Source organism: Oncorhynchus gorbuscha, unplaced genomic scaffold (genome assembly GCF_021184085.1).
Source record: "Oncorhynchus gorbuscha isolate QuinsamMale2020 ecotype Even-year unplaced genomic scaffold, OgorEven_v1.0 Un_scaffold_10:::fragment_4:::debris, whole genome shotgun sequence".
Taxonomy (NCBI): Eukaryota; Metazoa; Chordata; class Actinopteri; order Salmoniformes; family Salmonidae; genus Oncorhynchus; species Oncorhynchus gorbuscha.
Genome location: NW_025744372.1, coordinates 82,230 through 101,404, shown reverse-complemented (window position 1 = coordinate 101,404; position 19,175 = coordinate 82,230). Strand labels below are relative to the sequence as shown.

The 19,175-nt window shown below is 45.8% G+C and overlaps 1 protein-coding gene across 1 annotated transcript in view; it reads right to left on the bottom strand.

Annotated features, from left to right (window-relative positions):
* Positions 1–19,175, bottom strand: part of LOC124016877 (protocadherin Fat 1-like) — a 102,833-nt gene that overhangs the window by 61,083 nt on the left and 22,575 nt on the right. Inside the window, 4 exon segments of the mRNA XM_046332217.1 lie at positions 575–640; positions 1,158–1,374; positions 2,779–3,108; positions 10,232–10,293. Of these exon segments, the coding sequence (XP_046188173.1) occupies positions 575–640; positions 1,158–1,374; positions 2,779–3,108; positions 10,232–10,293 (675 nt within the window).

The following is a 19,175-nucleotide window of genomic DNA, read 5'->3' as shown; positions in this document are numbered from 1 at the left end:
AGCAACACAATCCCTATTGTTGATACATACAGAAGCGCTATGCATCAACAATGTGAATACGTTTCCCGGTGGTTATGTTAACTTTCCAGGCTCATTAGGGAACCATACGTGCAAGTGGTACGATGTGTATACATCAAGCACATACCGTTAGCTGCTTGTGGCAATAGATTCCACAAATGGAACACATACAATAATGGAGCCGTATGCCCATGTACATGTGCGGTATATGTGTTTATGTAAATCGGTTGTCACACGATCACAAGAACGACGGAAACGATGCACAAGTTCAACCACGGGCACGTGACAGGACAACTGGGTTCAAACACTATTCGTAATCATTCAAATACTTTTGAGCGTTTGCTCTAGCCTGCACGGAGTGTCAGATGGGCGGGGTTTGCGCTGCTGGGACTACCCCATTGGACTATTAAGCCAGGCAAGCTCAGACAAGCACAGCTAATGTAGTTTAAACAATTCCAAATAGTATTTGAACCCAGGTATGCGTGACAGACATCACAGTCAACGATCACTTAATACAGCCAATGACAGTAGAGAGATCCCAGTACGGCAGATCTACCTTCCGCTGTACAGTTGAGGTCGCAAGCCATCTGAACGATGTAAAAGACTTCCTCTATGTCTCCTTCTGGACAAACCAAATCCAGTAAGAGAGAGAGAGAGAGAGAGACATTCCCAAAGGAGAAAATAAGAAAAGAAGAGAAGCAGAGAAGCAGAGAACATAGAAAAAAGAGGGAGAGAGAGGTGTCAGTCAAACGTTGGTTAGAAGAAGGGGAGGGGGAGAAGTACATCCAGGAAATGTCAGGAAGAGTTTATGCAGCAGAGATGTTAACAGTCACGGTGCAAAGAGGTCCCCATTAGAGATTCCATCATTACAGCGAGAAAGGAGAAGAAAAAACTGTGTATAGGTTTGTAGGTTTTGGGGTTTGTAGGCTACACACTCACATTCGCTTGCTAGGGTTAGTGCTAAGAAGAATGCTACAAGAATCTATGCCGAGGGTGTCTTCCCTTGACTATAAAACTAGATGAATCTCCTTCTAGAATGCACTCAACTTAAACAAATACACACCCTTGCGCGTATGCACAGACCCACCCACACACACAACCTAAAACAAAACCCCTGCGCCCACTCGTCAAGGCTTCACCTGTGATTTCGAACCAGACGGGCGTGTCCGACGTCTCCGTGGTGATGACCCCCACCATGTGCGCCACAGGGTCATTCTCCATCACTGAGAAGAAGAAGGGGGGCTCCTCGAAGGCCAGGGGGCGCGCACCGGCCGCCACCTCTGGCTTGGGGATCCACTCGATGTGCAGCCGGCAGGTGGACGACTTCTGGGGGCGTCCGTTGTCCACCGCTTTGATCTGATAGAGGGAATGAATTGATTTGAATTTATTTGGGTAACAAAATTATACAACAAGATGCATTGGACTCCCAGGGGAGAGCACCTAAAAGCATGAATTTAAATACTTCAAGTAAAACACAGGTAGAGGGGGCAGGGGGAGAGAGAGAGAAATAGTGAGAGACAGAGACAAATAGGCAAAGGGGGTCAAAGAACGGTCAGCCAGGCCACATGGGGATAAACAACAGCAGAGCAGAACACCTGTTACCATGGCGTTCCCCGTTAAACAGGTGTCGGTGGAGCTTATTGTGTCATGTGAGAGAAATCTATCACAGGCAACATTGGCCCAAAAGTGCTACGATGTAAAAATACTGTGACTATCCTAAAGCGTCAAAAGGTTATCAACAAATGCAATTTGGCAGGTACACTGGAAATGTAAAAGTAAATGATTTGTCAAGTAATTCTCTAAAACACTGGCTCTAGTTTAAAGATGTCATTTAACTCAGAATGTACATTGACATTCCTTTAAAGGCTAAATAAAATCCTAGGAGACTTCTCCCCGACTATACAGAACAAAAATATAAAGTGCAACATGTAAAGTTTCATGAGCTGAAATAAAATATTTTTAATAAATTCCATATGCACCAAATGTTTATTTCTCTCAAATGTTGTGCACACATTTGTTTACATCCCTGTTAGTGAGCATTTCTCCTTTGCCAAGATAATCCATCCACCTGATAGGTGTGGCATATCAAGGAACTGATTAAACAGCATGATCATTACACAGATGCATCTTGCGCTGGGTCCTATAAAAGGCCACTCTTCAATGTGCAGTTTTGTCACACAACACAATGTCACAGATGTCTACATTTTGAGGGAGCAAGCAATTTGCATGCTGACTGCAGAGCTTTTGCCAGAGAAGTTAATGTTCAATTCTCTACCATAAGCCGCCTCCAACGTCATTTTAGAGAATTTAGCAGTACGTCCAACGGGCCTCACAACCGCAGTCCACGTGTAACCACGTCAGCTCAGGACCTCCACATCCGGCTTCGTCACCTGAGAGATCATCTGAGACCATCCACCCATCTGATGAAACTGTCTGTAATAAAGCCCCTTTGTGGGGGAAAACTCATTCTGATTGGCTGGGCCTGGCTCCCCAGTGGGTTGGCCTGGCTCCCAAGTGGGTGGGCCTGGCTCCCAAGTGAGTGGGCCTATGCCCTCCCATGGTTACACCTATGCCCAATAATGTGAAATCCATAGATTAGGGCCTAATGAATGCATTTCAATTGACTAATTTCTTTATATGAACTGTTAACTCAGTAAAATGTAGCGTTTAAATGTTTGTTCAGTATAAAATTTGGAGGAATTTCCTCACGAAAAATCCAGAATATACAAACTACGAATCCAAATGCGCTAGGCGACTCACAGTGAGGATGTCATACTCCCCGGCAGAGGAGAACTTCTTGGACGACACCAGACCCGTCTTTGGCTCGATGAAGAACTTCCCATGCTCATCTCCCTCCTCGATGGAATACGAGATCTCAGAGTTGGCCCCCTCGTCGCGGTCCGAGGCGATCACCCGGTACACAGGATCCCGCTTCAGAGCCCGGTCCTTTTCTGGTTTCTCCCGTTCCGGAAGCTTGATCTTGTAGATCTTCTCCAGGAACTGTGGCCGGTTGTCGTTCTCGTCCAAGACTTTGACGATGACGCGGACCGTGGTGGATTTGGCGGGAACCCCGTGGTCGGTGACGGTGATCTATGGGAAAAGTTGGGGGAAAACATGGAATTAGAATGGGAGTGTGGGAACTATGTTGACTGCGACTTTAATACGATTGGAGAAAAATAAATAGGGGAAAATATGGAAATAGAGGGAAAAGAGGGAAACTCAAAGCTGTCAACTTATATCTGTGAATTAAGTGTTAAGGCCAACAGTCAATAGTAGAATGTCACCACATTTCACACTCTGACATTGTGTCCCACATACTCATGTAACGTTGGGAAGATTTGTCACGTAAACATTTCCAATTTAAGCAATGTTCGAAACCAGTTTAGTGAAACAATGCATATAGTGCAGAGGAAAGGGGGGGGCCGGGGGCAGGCAATAATGGCGTATGTGTAAGCAGTAAGCTCTGCATCTCCTGAATATGTAATGACAGGAGCTCTACCGTTTGATTGAAGACGTTCCTTATTCAAAGGTCTTGAATTAATATAAGAGAGCGGAGGTTAAAAAAAGTAAAACTCGCTCGCCCCCCCCCCCGCACCTCATTTCATTGCTGTACACACAAATGTTTCTCCGTTGGTAAATTGGCTGCCAAAATTGAAGCAATTCCTCCCTGAGATTAGCGAGTCATCTTATTCAAAGACCCACGCTGTGCTTCCGGGAACCAATATGCAAAGGGAACAGGCTGTTTATTCACTCGCTCGCTTATTGAAATTGAATTGTTCTCTTACCTTCTTTTTTTCCCTTTCAGCCGTTCGGTTTGTTTGTTTTTTTACCGGTGAACGGATTCAATGAATGCGAGAGGCAAGTCACAGTTTTGCTTTTCCCTCTGAGACAAGCGCAACAAGACGGTCCAAAAGACCACACTCGCTTTGCTCTTTCCGCCGCAGAGGAATGAGACTCGTCGTTATTTGGGAGATGTGGCAGACCCCGTCTCCTTGGTGAGCAATGTCTCCTTAGTGCTCCAAAAACTGCATATTCTGTTAAATGGGTTTACTTGATACATGTATCACCATCCAACCAGGCACAAGGAGGACAAACTGCTTTTCATCTATTTGGATGTTTCCTTCCTCACAGTGATATAACTATTAGGTATCATACTCCAGCCTGGTCCCAAATCAGTTTGCGAAGTCTTGCCAACTCCTATGGTAATTGTCATGTGGCACAAACTGATCAGAGACCAGGCAATGACAAAACAAAAACACACCAGTGGCATGATGTGTTCACCCCTTTGGAAAGCCAAGGGAGAAACAATTGTTTGAAAAATAGTTCCAAAATAATAATTAAACCCTACAGCCTACAAATTGCCGGAGGGACATAAGTTAGTTTTACCAGTAGTTTTAACACTTGGTAGTTGGAACCCCCAGCTGTTTAAACACTTTGTTAATTTGGCCTGGCTTAATATCGGAATGATGTCTAATCTTTCAAATGAAATGCACAGCCGAGACAGCTTAAAGTACTCCGTCAGCAATAAGCTTAGCTAACCCAAACAAAACACAACACTTAAACATTCTGACTAACTGGGAAACTGAACTGGGGTTTCGTCTATCTCAAAGTGTCAGAAATAAAAATAGAGAGCTGAACAACAGTCATTTAAAACCATCTGCTCGGCGCTACAGCAAAATCACTTTGGGGGGGGGGGGGTAGTCACACTCTATTTGGCACTAGCAGCGACGATTAAGTGGCATAATGTGTTTGTTTCCCCACGCCTAGTCAGTCCGAGGCAGTCCGAGCTATTTGCCCGAACAAAATTAATGAAATAGGACGACAAGGACCATTCGAGTTCGAGGCGGCATGCACCTCTCGGGAGCAGTGTTGCCGGTGCGTTGGCCCGTATTCTCATATTCTGTCATGAACATTGCCATTACGAGCAGATGAGTTCATTTGGCCCAGTTTCTGATTATATTTTATATGCGTCCTAAATGGTGCCCTACATCTAAGTAGTGCACTACTTTTGACCAGAGCCCTAGGTGTCCTGTTCAAAAGTAGTGCACTATACAGGGAATAGAGTGCCATTGTGTACACACACTTTGTCCACCGTTGCCGGTTCCCTTTGTGAAATCAAAGCAGTGGATTGAAAAGAGCTGAAGACGAGGACCCGGCTAACGTTAACAGGTGAACTCTGCTGTATGTGTGATGCGTCCCAAATGGTATCCTATTCCCGATATAGTGCACTTCCTTCGACCAGGGGCCCACAGGCCTCCGGTCAAAAGTAGTGCATTAAATAGGGAATGGGGAGGCCATTTGGGACGCAGGCTGAATGGTAATTATGCCGAGCAACTGGAGAGACAAGACGGGAGCATCAATTACAAAGACAAACTGAACTCTGTGATACCGTACAGGGCACAGAGGGTTAACTGCCTTTTTCAGAGGCAGAACAACAGATTTTTACCTTGTCAGAGGGAGTTTGTGTGTGTGTGTGTGTGTGTGTACATGCGTGCGCGCTTCCCAAGCCCTGCAAGACAGTTGCTCATCGGCACATCCTACTCTTTCAAAACAACGTCTTTACCAGAGGCCAGTCTCTGTGTCTGTCAGACAGACAGTCACAACAACGTCAAGACAGTGTCGCAATGGTTCTCGGGCTTTTCGTAAGCAAATGTCTACGCTTGGCACGCACTGTTGCACCTCTGCGACAAACCCCTGGTCAAATGGCGGACAACTCTCAAGTCTGATTTTAGTGAAACGTTAGTGCCTAGACACACAGGCATTAATCATGGAAGTGGCTGAGACTATAGGAACTTGTGAAGTTGGTGTGTAGATGGGCCTATGATCAGAACATTCAACTTGCCTCTCAGGTCTGGGACAAGCATATCTAACATATCTCCTTTGTTGATTCCTCTCGCTCTCCCTCCCTCCCTGTTCTCAGGCCCGTCACCCTGCCGCTGAAGCCGACACACACTCACCAAGATGAGCCTGCCGTTTGCTCACTCAGAGACCTCCCCCACTCCCACTGCCAGTGGCACTCACACACATACACAGTGGCATGTGCACACATGCACAGACGCAAGCACGTACACACACACACACCACCACCTACCAACCCTCACCTCATCATAAACCCCCACCCCCCCGCCCCATCCACTCCAACTCCCCTTACGGCATCTGGTGCAAACAAGGCCTGCACAGTCAGCCAGCCCCCGACCACCCCCCCGCTTCCCTTGATCCACATGTTCTGAAGTCGCTATGGTTACCAGCCAGACTCTGCTAGGAGGCCAGGCTAGGAGCAAAGGTCTTCGTCCCAAAAGGCACCCTATGGGTCTTAGTCAAAAGAAGTGCACTACATAGGGAATAGGGTGACATTTGAGACAAAAGGCGTCACCGTAGCTCTGTTACCACTTACCCACATCTAAAGTATTTAGGTCAAAAGGTACTTGCGTCAAATTGCTTTTTTTCCCTTTAAAAAAAAATCCAAATCTTTCGCTCCCGTGGAGCAGTAGATCAAATGAAAGCTGTAATGTTATTATATAAATCATTCATTATAACTACAACAAAAATACATAAAGACACATACATATACACACAGCTGAAGTCAGAAGTTTACATACACCTTAGCCAAATACATTTTAACCTAGTTTTTCACAATTCCTGACATTTAATCCTTTGTAAAAAAATAATTTTAAAAACCCTGTCTTAGGTCAGTTAGGTTCACCACTTTATTTTAAGAATGTGACATGTCAAAATAATAATAGAGAGTGATGTATTTCACATTTCTTTTCCCAGTGGGTAAGCAGTTTACATGTACGCAATTAGTCTTTGGTAGCATTACCTTTAAATTGTTTAATTTGGGTCAAACGTTTCAGGTAGCCTTCCGCAAGCTTCCCACAATAAGTTGGGTGAATTTTGGCTCATTCTTCCTGACAGAACTGGTGTAACTGAGTCAGGTTTATACGTCTCCTTGCTCGCACACGCTTTCAGTTTTACACATTTTCTATGGGAATGAGGTCAGGGTTTTGTGACTGCCACTCCAATACCTTGACTTTTTTTGTCCTTAAGCCATTTTGCCACAACTTTAGAAGTATGTTGGGGGTCATTGTCCATTTGGAAGACCCATTTGCAACTAAGCTTTAACTTCCTGACTGATGTCTTGAGATGTTGCTTCAATATATCCACATAATTTCCCTTCCCAGATGCCATCTGTTTTGTGAAGTGCACCAGACCGTCCTGCAGCAAAGCACCCCCACAACTTGATACTACCACCCCCATGCTTCACGGTTGGGATGGTGTTCTTCGGCATGCAAGCCTCCCCCCTTTTCCTCCAAACATAACGATGGTCGGTTCTATTTTTGTTTCATCAGACCAGAGGACATTTCTCCACAAAGTATGATCTTTGTACACGTGCAGTTGCAAACTGTAGTCTGGCTTTTTTATGGCGGTTGTGGAGCAGTGGCTTCTTCCTTGCTGAGCGACCTTTCAGGTTCTGTCGATATAGGACTCTTTACTGTGGACAAAGATACTTTTGTACCGGTTTCCTCCAGCATCGTCACAAGGTCCTTTGCTGTTGTTCTGGATACACCAAAGTACGTTCATCTCTAGGAGACAGAACGCGTCTCCTTCCTGAGGGGTATGACAGCTGCGTGGTCGCATGGTGTTTATACTTGCGTACAATTGTTTGTACAGATGAACGTGGTACCTTCAGGCGTTTGAAAATTGCTCCCAAGGATGAACTAGACTTGTGGGGTTCTACAATTTTTTTTCTGAGGTCTTGGCTGATTTCTTTTGATTTTCCCATGACGTCAAGCAAAGAGGCGCTGAGTTTGAAGGTAGGCCTTGAAATACATCCACAGGTACACCTCTAATTGATGCAAATGATGTCAATTAGCCTATCAGAAGCTTCTAAAGCCATGACATTATTTCATGGAATTTTCCAAGCTGTTTAAAGACAACTTCTGACCCACTGGAATTGCGATACAGTGAATTATAAGTGAAATCTGTCTGTCAAGAATTGTTGGAAAATTTACCTGTGCCATGCACAAAGTAGATGTCCTAACAGACTTGCCAAAGCTATAGTTTGTTAATGAGAAATTTGTGGAGTGGTTGAAAAACAAGTTTTAATGACTCTGTTACGTTCCAGTTTCTGTGTTGTGGGTTTGTATGTGTTTGTGTGTACTTCAGGAAATGGCTTCCTGAAGTCCAAAACAGCCGATTGGTCGGCTCCAGTGCAGATTGGAGCTCTGATCCCGCCCTCTCGTCAGGAGAACAGCTGTTTTCAATTACCGACTCATTCTGCAGATTTAAAAGCCAGAGTTAATTTGTTAGGAGAGAGCTTCTTGGTATGTATGAATTTTTCTAAAGTATTTTGTAGCTGGTCCTGATGTTTGTGTATGCCATAGGACTGTGTTTTTGATTAGTGAAATTGTTCACTCTAAGTTTGTATTATTCTGTTTCATTTGTTCCCAGGGGGGGAAGGGGTAGGCACCTTGGGAGCGCTTAGGCAAGAGGCCTGCCCATAGTATATACTATGTCTATGCACACTAGGTAAAACCTGGGCGGACCATCCCCTGTATTTTTGGCTAGTGCGCCAGGTGGTGCTAGTTAGGTAAGTTGTGGGTAGGTAGGAGAGGGGGCTCATTAACTTTTACTTTCTTTGCTTTGGTTCCATCTAGCCCCTTTTCCCAAAATTACCATGTGAAGGAATTCCCTGTAAATTCCCTGTTAACATGAATATATTCTGCCTCTGTCATCGTTACTCGCACGTGCAGTCACATACCTTTTCACTCAACGGGGAGTTGCGTGTAGCGGGGTGTTGCGTTCCCCCCTCCAAGAGGCGTGTGTAGCAGACTCCAACCTAAGTCTATGCAAACATCTGACTTCAACTGTGTATATATATATATATATATATATAATCACACACGGAGTATGGCATGATTAAAAGATATAAATAAGGTTTTTCCCCGTGAAGAGAAAACGAGTGGACGAATGTCGCTGTGCATTTTAATTTGCCCCCAACATGAAAGAACTGGAAAAGCGCTATGAACTTAACATTTTAATGTGGTTATTTAATGCCTGCCGGAGTATTTTGTCAAACGGGACAGCTTAACAGTGTAATAACAAATGGGCTCTGGCTACGTATTCGTAAAAACAGGAGCCTGTTAGGAAAAACGCACTGGCCGTCGGCTCTCTTCATCTCTAGATCTACTGTCACACAACAACCAATGACCCTGAGATGACCCCTTAATAAGGGTGGCTTTTGACTCTGTCCTGGGAATCTGCCCGGTCGTTCATACAGAGGGATCCTGACCGGGTCACTTGAACAAATTTAAAGGGCTTTCGTTTCAACGGCTTCAATTTAGTTGTTTGCCACTCGCTTGAGGCCTCTGCAACTCGGCACTCAAATCTAGGAGTAGGCCATTTCATTTATCATAGGGATGGATGAGAGAAAGGGGGAGGGGGGGGAGAGGCAGCAAAATGTCTTCCTCCGGAGAACAGATCCCTCCCCTCTGCCTCACTATCTTTACTCTCCAGTCCCAGAATAAAATGAGTGTCCCACTGTGTAAATTGAGTATGAAAACCCAGGGAGTGGCTGGCATGCGGGCACACATTGGCATTAAATCTGCATCCAATGAACCTCGAATTGCATTAACTCCTATAACGGTAATTAAGCAGCGCCCAATCTGATTACCCAATCTTGGCATGAAATGTGCTGGTGTTAAACGTTTGGTTAGGTTGGGCAGAGGGAACAGAATGAAGAGGGGTAGGGGGGAGAGACAGAGAGAGAGACTTTGAAGGCTCGCTTCCTGCCCCGGCTTGCCTCCCTCGATCCCGAGATGGTACACTGGCGAAGAACAAAGGCACAGTCACCCCTGGAAATCTCAACCGGAGGAATCATGATCCAAAACCCAAAACCCCCTTCTGCCGGTTAGTGTGGAACTATGTGCTGCGTCTCTGTGCCTCCGCTTGCTTTGGTTGGCAACGCTTGGCACTCGGCCAAAGTACGTCGGTTGAAGCCAGCCAAGGCTAAAGTTTAGAGGCAACTAAAATGGTTGCTTTTGGACATTTGTCCGTTTCGGCTGAAGAGGTCATCCTTGAGGGCCTTTCTTATGATTAGCAATGCTGCTGATGCTTCTCCAAACAAACACCAGGGCTCACAGACAGACCGAAAAGAAAGTAGACCCCCCCCCCCTTTCTGATAGTGGTAGACCAGACAAAACAAGGTGCTTACCTCAAGAATGTGCTCGTCCTGCTGTTCTCGGTCCAGCTTCCTCGAGGTAGTTGTGACTAGACCTGTCGAGGGAAAAGAGGTTTGTTAGTACTATGGCCGTGATCAATGTATCAATGTTGCATCAATGCTATCTTGTCTTACTACAGGACAACGTGATATCCATTTCCTTGAAATGAAACCACAAAACCATATTGAGGAAAAAAGGGCATATTTGAAATGGCAGACGAACAAGATGCATGATGTGCTTCCTAAAGACTCAAAATAGCCAAACTAACACTAAAGCGGGAAAGGGCCGGGGTGAATTGCTGATTTGCCGTGTTCGGTTATGTCATCCAATCCATCTTCTAAATGACCTGTGAGAGTGGAGGATGGGGGCTGAGATACTGACCCAGTAGAAAGGTCTCCAAACCCCCAGTCACCTCCATGCCCCAGACAGTCCACAGTACCATCCTCCAGACGTGAAGTATCGCGGCGGTCCACTAAACGGGCTCTGAAACAGCCGTGGCCTCTAAACTCTGGGGCTTTTTCCCACAAGCTGAACAAATACAGAAGCAGGCAGTCAAGAGGTCAGACACTGTCAATTGCAGCTCCAAGCCTGAGTTCCAGTGTATCGAGTCATCTGTTAAGAGTGCATGGGATTTTGAATGAGATCCCATGTTTGTTTGTTTTTTTAGATCTGATCTGATTTTAAATCCGATTCAACCAAAGGGCTGGGAGAAGAGAAGGGTTGGGGGGAGGTCTGGCTACATTACACGAGCAGCAGTCTCTTCTCCCCAGATAATAAGCAGTGTATTCTCACTCCCGGCATAATTGTAACCTCGCAGTAAACATGAGTACAGAGTAGACGTGCCAGAGCAGACCGCACCAGAGCCGGCTGGTGGACCACGCGGCGACAGATTATCATAGAAAAAAAAAATCTGAAACCCGAGCCCATCAATGGCACATATGGTGCAAACCGGAATAGCAAGCCCATAACTTACAGCACCTCTCGAAATAGCTCTTGCACAGAAAATGGACTCAACTGAGCCGGAGCTCCCCAGGGCTTCGTTCATACTATACCCTAAAACGTTTGGAATTGAAAATAAATAAAAGAGTTATCAGCATTAGAGAAAGACAGTGTTTCTCTTGTGCGAAGCTATTTTTGAAAAAAAAAAAAAAAATTATAACATTTAAAGCATTGAACAAAGGTAATGAAGGCATTACAAGTTGGAAAAGCTTGTCCGAGGAAATTGTGAGCGATTAAGGAAGGACTCTTGACAACATGCAACCATCGGAACAAACTCAAGAACTAAGTCAATGTGCTACACTGTACTGTTGTTAAGCTTGTAACAATGCTGGATAGTTTGGCAATGGGTAGTGTCATGGGTTGAGACTAACAGCTGACTCTGACATCGCTTTTAAAAGATCACGACGAACAAGGCTCTTTGTAAAAGGTAAGGAATATCGGTGGGGGTGTCCTAAAAACCGGCCAATTTGCAAGGCCTCTCAATGGACGTAAACAAAGTGATCGTATTACCCCCATTTCCCAAAGAATGAAAGAGCTCACAATCACACACATTCATACACACACACTAATATTACCCACACTTCCAAAAGACTGACAATGAGAGGGGGTTGCGCTCACACACACACACACGTTCCCCTTGTCAAGCTGCCAAGTGTGCCATGCTGAAAATCCTCCACAGCTTTAATTAAAGGGGCGGGGGTTGACTCCTCTGCACCTCCATCCTAGCAAGAAGCTAAATTTAACCGACGTAGAACTTAAAGGTTGCTCTAAATTGATCCGGATGGTTGGTTAAAAAATAGCATCTTAGCTGTCTCCTAGCTCTCAAAAGCGGTCCTTTGATGTGGGGTTACACGCGTCAACAACTATGAAGTAGTAGTCTTAGCGTACCTCCCCTTCTTTACCTGAGCCACAGCTCCAGGCGTCCAGCCTTTGACAATCAATTTGGCTTATGGATTGGAAATACACAGATGTCTATAGGTACTGTACACAGTACCCCCCCCCCCTTGTCCTCAGAACAGCCTCAAAATCATCAGGGCATGGACTCTACAAGGTGACGAAAGTGTACAAGGTGACGAAAAACCCACACACACTCCTCAGGAGTGGGCTGAGCCGAGGCTGACATTAATTACAGCCAGGCTGTTTAGAGAAAAACACCAGTTGTAGAAGAGGCATTCCGCAGCATGTCCTTCAGCACAACCATGTCTCCAAAATGGAGGCCGGGGGAGCTGTCCAGAACAATGCCGGGCTAGGACACAACCCAGGTATTACTGCAGTGATTAGCAGTCTAGCAGGGTGACACATATTTAGCTGTCAAATGTAGACGTGTGAGAATTTTGTGGGTGTCTGCAGTGGAGGAGGTTAAACTCAGTTACGAAAGAGCTATATGAGCGCCTTGAGATATTTACCGTAATTGTTGACGAACTAGCAAATTGAATAAGCCCCGAGATTTCATTATTTGATCTAAGTTGGGATTGTTGTTCTGTTTTTGGGTCGGGGTAAAAATAAAAAAAATAACAACCCAGGGCGACTCGTTTTTCTCATAAGGAGAAAACATTTAACCTCTCCGTGCTTCAGGCGCCAAAGACAACAATTTCAATATCACCATGTTTAATTGTTGACTCTACCAACTAGCTCCAAGCTAGTCTACAGGGAGACCCAACCAGAACCCAAAATGGAGGTTCAAAACAGCAATTTGTTCCCCGCACAGCCAACACAGCCCAAGATTATCCCAAAGTGTGTTTCGCAGGGCAAAGTATCCCAAAAGTAGCCCAAAGCATGGCCGACTTGTGTGAGGGGGTCTAAGATGGGGCAGGATAAACATTTCCAGTAGAGAAAGAGTTGTTTGGGTGTTTCTTTAAAGGTGAGATGCCACAGAGCCGTTGACTGGGTACCATTGATGGGCCTCCACAGACGTATCATTTAGCTAGGGGAGGAATGCCGCACTTCACTCAGCTTACAAAAGGCCCCTGCATTTCCCATAAGAGCCCACTTCACACGTACAAAGAGGGATTCAAGGATTCAGACAGGGACACAGATTCCCACAACAAGATAGAAACCACCACACACTCGGACAGGGACGTACTGACAGGCACACACACACACACACACACACACACACACACACACACACACACACACACACACACACACACACACACACACACACACACTGGCAAACACAGACACAGTGTGAGTGGATTCAGACAATAGCCTTCCGTGACCCTCCCACACCTGCTGCTAAGAGGGGGTCTTTGAAAATGGCTAGCATTTAGTGAAGGAGAGAGAGAGGGACAGCTAAACCACTTCAAAACTAGAATGCCTGCCTTGCTCCCCTAGGCACTACACAGACACACACACACACATACACACACAAGGGATGCTTCAGAGGACTCTATCCTCCCTACCTCATTACCCTCCAACCAGGTAGCTAATAGGGCTCATCTAATGGAGATTCATACGAGGGGATATAAACAAACAATGCGTCCCAAATGGCACTATTCCCTCATGGTGCACTACTTTTGACAGTGGGCCCTGGTCAAAAGTAGGGCATAGGGTTCCATTTGGGATGCAAAAAAAGGAACCCTACTATGAGCTCACTGTCTATCTGTAGGCGGGTCCTCGATTAGGACGGACACAGGGGGGTCTGGGAAAATACTTCACTCTCCAAATCTAATATACATATGATGGAAGCCGAGGAATTTTGGAAGCTTGGGAATTTCCCCCCGACAGGATGTGCAGGACTGCCGATAAGCTTAAGAAAGCGCAGTTGCTTACGACCATAAACAGAGATAAACATCGACACTGGAGGAACTCAATTTCGGGGACAGATTTTTATAAGGTCAATGTCATCTGTGGTCGTGGTACATTTGAAAGCGTATCAGAGCCACTCGGGTGTTACTGATTCTGATTCCCATGGTCAATGTGACTGGGGTCGTAATTCACAGGACACCAAACAGAAGAAAACTTGGCTAAAACAGCGAGGGACTTCTCCAATGAGGAGGCAAACTTTCATCTCCCGTTGCAAAACGTTTTGCTACGGTGTGCCTATAGGGGGGGCCCAGATGCTTGTTTGAGCGTGTGATTGATGTATGGTTTGGTGACAGGGATGAGTAATTGGATACTGTGGAGCTGATTACCAGCTGGGGTCTACATACTGGCTATACTGTTTCTATTATGCCTGAATGTAATGTGTCTGCCTTCAATTTAGAGGGAGGAAGGGGAAAAAGAGAGGGAGAGAGAGAAAGGTAGAGCAACATAGACAGCAAGAGACCGGAAACACCTTGTGTGAGATTGAGAAAACACCAACCCCGGCAGATGACGTCCATGTTTTTAAAGTTTTATTTTTTTTTACATCGGCCCCCGCTGATGCGTGTACGTTCCCGTGCTCAGTCATGCGCTGAGGACAGACAGTCTGGACGGCGTGCAGGCTTCAGTCTGCAGTACCTCCCGGCTGCAGCGTCGGAGGGTGTAGATTCAGCTGTTCCCAGAGAGGTGAGGGATGTGCTTGGGAGCAGCTTAGGAGTGGGCGAGACCCGGGAGGAACAGGTGTGCTAAGAGCTTATACTTAATGAACCTCGAAGCCTTGTAGTGCTGTAGGCATCCCTCACACTCTCAGACAGACAGACAGGCAGACACAAACTAGGCAGACACACACACATTAACAGCCTACAAAAGGTTCAGGTAGCTAGAAGCTGTGGATTAGTTTCCCTGGGGGGAAAAAAAAGTATACTCCATCCCTTTCCTTTCCTGCTCCTTTGAGAACCTTTTGTGTCTCGTGCCAATTGTTCGGCCCACCCCGAATAGCAGGAAACGTCAGGAAGTTGTTGGAGGTAGTATCCATTTCCTATCTGGCTTCCCCTCGCTATCGGCCTGGGCGCTTTGACAACCGCCGTGCACATTGTCAGATGTCGTCGCTGAAAGCTGATACGAGTAGATCACGGTGTGGATGATTTGAAGCCCGGACCCCACCGGCTATTCTTTTTCTGTTCTAATGGCTCTTCATACAACTGCTGGCATTTAGAAATGCATTTCAAAGCTGTCAGAGGAAACCATGCTTGCCAACGAATTACCGAGATATTCCTTTTCAATTCACTACAATGATCCGGGCTCGCAAGGAAGCGTTGAGCTCTCATTTTCAATGAGGGCCTAAAAAAATCTTTTTTTTTTTTTTTTTATCACCTGGGTTTATCTTTCCCATTAATGTCAATACATGGGTCAACTGCTGCTACCAAATGCAGAGGGAGGGGACACACACACACAATTTGGAAAGCACAACTCTGTCCCACACAGGACATGCAGAACTAAGTGAATGGGCTATGCTGTACTGTTGTCAAGTGAAGAACATTGAGTGCCTCATTGTGAAAGGGGAGGTTGTGTGTTTGCGCTCCAAGGCTAACTTTCATAAAACAGACTATACAATAGTCTCTCATCTTGGGCAAGGACAGTAGGGAACCTTGAACCTGTCGTCATAAAAGAGAGTCCTAAAGGGATCGTGGTTAAAACACTGAAATACTGAACCAGCGACTATTGGTGCTTTTGTGATGAGACATTGGTGTAATCACCTTTGGACTACATAGGATTTCCAGCTAGTTAGACTTTCTGTCATATTCACGTGATCTTTGGCCGACCTCTCCCTCTCATTCCCTGCCTGTATCCGGAGTGTATTTCCGACGAGAAGTCACGGCTGTTTGAGCACACACTCAAATTCCGGCCTTGTTCAAAGCCCAGTCCAATCCGTCGCAGGAGGCTGCCTGCATCTTCTAAATCCCTCTTTTGCCAGGTATCATTAACAGTATCCATTTTCCTACTCTCCCTCTACGCAGGAAGGCAGCTCACGTCTCCCTGACGACCGCCCGAGAATACCTCCCGGTGTCTTTTTTAACGAGAGGCCAAAGCTTTTGTAGCGATTTAAAAAGCGGAGACTGTACGTAAGAGTGGAGGCTTGGACAGAGCAGGAGGTGGGTAACTCAGCAACTCTACTCCTACAAGGGCTCGCATCGGGGTCAAGCCGGGCGAGGGTGGGAAAAGCAGAGACGTGTTTTCTGACCGGGCCTGTGTTTGAAAGGGACGCCGAACCCACAGAGAGAGAGCGAGAGAGAGAGAGGGGGACGAATGAGAGGAGGGAGGGAGGGAATCCTGTGGTATGTGTATCACTATAAACCTGATCCGCTTCAACACAGCGAGTGGGTGGGTTAGCACTAGATCAGGTGGAGGAAAGAGGAGGAGCCTCGTTCACACCAGCTCTGCATACAGACCGCTGTTATGTGAGGAGGCACATACAATGCTACACACACCGACTGCACACATACGTCGAGTCAGTCTCACAAAGTGACACAATTCTCCTTGGCGTCTTGGAAAGACTGGAGAAAAGAAAACGTTCAAACTTCCAAACAGCGGGGAGGAACAATTACTTTTTTTCCCCCTTTATTCCAGACCAAGCGAAACTCCCAAAACCCATGAATTCCCATTGCCAGCTTTCTCCGAACGGGATTGCCATGGTGTCTTGCGAGAGAGATGGCCTTGCACTTAAATGAAACCCTCAGAGTTACAGGGAACTAAACAGCCGGACTTGTTTACTCTGCAGAAATAAAGTAAGCCTTTCATCCGGGGATTTAGCCAGCCGATACGGGGACTGCACAGAGAAAAGGGCAAGGCGACACAAAGGCAGCCAGGAGATGAAGCCTTCATCTGCGTTTGAAGCCCCCCGACTGTCAGGCAATAAGCTACAAGAAGAAAATACTAGCTTCAATGATAGCTAGCCAGCTAAGCTACATGTGTCTGCAATGCTCACCAAAAAGAAGCCCTCATCATCTATCTGCATTTGAAGCTCTCAGACTTTCAGGCAGAAAGCTGAGGGGAAGAAATGTTAGCTTCAAAGCTAATAAGCTAGCTAGCTAGACATGTGTACGCAACGTTTGCCAAAACCCACACATACAACACACATTATTTTTTTCCTTAAATTTTTTCCCACCGCCCCTTTATAGGGCTTTGTAGATATGCCAAAACAGGGCCTTGCTCCCGTTGCCGTTCTTAAGCTTATAATTACAGAGCGTGCTCTCCTGTAATATGCGGGGAGAATGCCATATTGAGTTGATAATGTCGACCTGGTGTGAAGCCAATTTTCATCCGTCTTAATGGAAGTCACATGGAAAATTAAAACCTAATGTGTCCCTTTTTGCTTACGAACATTATGTGATGATGTTTCCAGCAACAGTTGAGATGCACTCAACTCTCTCTCTGTTCTCTCTCCTCCCCTCCCCAGAAATGACATAAACACATATACGGAAGCAGTGATTCAGTTGAAGTTTCTCTTTGTACAAAGCCGCCTCTTTGTTGAACCTGACGGGAGGAGCCCTGGTGTACCACTGATAAATGTACCACTTTGATTTGGTTTCATCCTTCGCCCATCGCCGTCCTTTGTGGAAACCCATTTGAGAAGACCTACCAAGCAAGTGGAGAAGCATTGGAACATCAACAGGTAGACTCAGTAGCCCCGCAAAGCTCTGAGTTTCAGAAATATCCCGTAATCCAGAAGGGGGGAAATATCTACTGGTAATATGTCGGCTAAGTAGGAGCATTTGGTTCAAAGGGCAAGTTAATCTGCTCTCCCAATAGAGCTGTTTCCAGGAAACATCCAGAAACAACGTGTCGAAAGAACCGTGACGCATATCGGATACGTACAATCCAAGCCTGTTCGGATGGGAGGCAAAAACACCGAACGACAATGCAGTGTGGTGAAAGCGATTATTGACCACGGGGCCGATCTAAAGCAGCCACCCTTAAAATAGACGGACGGATGTCAATTCACTTTCTCAGACGCACCTTCGGGTTTTCAACAGTTGAGCGGTGACGTGCTTCCCATCTCAAGAGGTTAAATGAAAATCATTGGAGGTTAACCCAAATCAATGGCCTGGGGTCAGATATGGATCTGCCCGTCGATCAGAGGAATATCAGACAATTCTGTTGTCTGATATTTCTCTGATCGACGGGCAGATCCAAAAACGTTGGGTGGAATTAAACCTCTTCGGCTGATCAGATCCTATGTGATTAATCACCGGTGTGCATTCGTGTCTAGGCTGGTTTGTCCTATATACTTTCTTCAACAGGTACTAACTACAGATAGGAGAAACTTGAATCTAGGCCAACTCCTAAAATCCAACAACGGCTATTATCTAAACAGCATGAGTCTGGCAAACTCATCTCTAGTCGTATGTACTGTAAATCCCTTCAAGAATGCCTTCTCCATTGCAAGAGAAATACACTATACCCACTGTGTTCAGGATGGCTTATCTGTCTAAGTGGAATCTTAGTCAACCCACACACAAACAAACACACACACTCACAAAAACCTTCCACCTCCCACACAACTCACACCTTCATTATCAAACCTATCGTCCATCGCCCCGTTGAATTAAGGCCTAAATGCAGCTAAATGTGCCTTAGTTATTCCCCCCCCCCCCCCCCCCCCTTCCCTTTCTTTTCCATCTCTCATTGGAGAGTTGCCATCATTAGGAAAGCTAGAGAGAGCATGCTACATGACGAACCCTTATTTGGTCAAGAACACTCACATTGGCCCCTGCTATAACAAAAAATAACCAACCACAGTTTGTTGATGGGAGGACCGCCTTGGAATATGGGACCACACAAGTCAATGGGGGGGAGAATTGGAGAGCCGATAGCTCTACAGCCCATTCCTCATGTCAGTTTAAATGACTACTCGCAACAAGAGACTGGTATACAAAACTCGGGAAGTAGGATTGAAATGAGTTTGTTAATTAGCCGTTACTGAAAGACATACAAGATTGCACAATGCAATCAAAGTAAACAGGCTTGTTTGTAATGAGCAGCCTGTGTTAATTATTAAAAAGGGGACATACAAGTATCGTTTTGCTGATTGACTTGACTCAGGCCAGCACACGTTTCATATTGAGCCGCTGT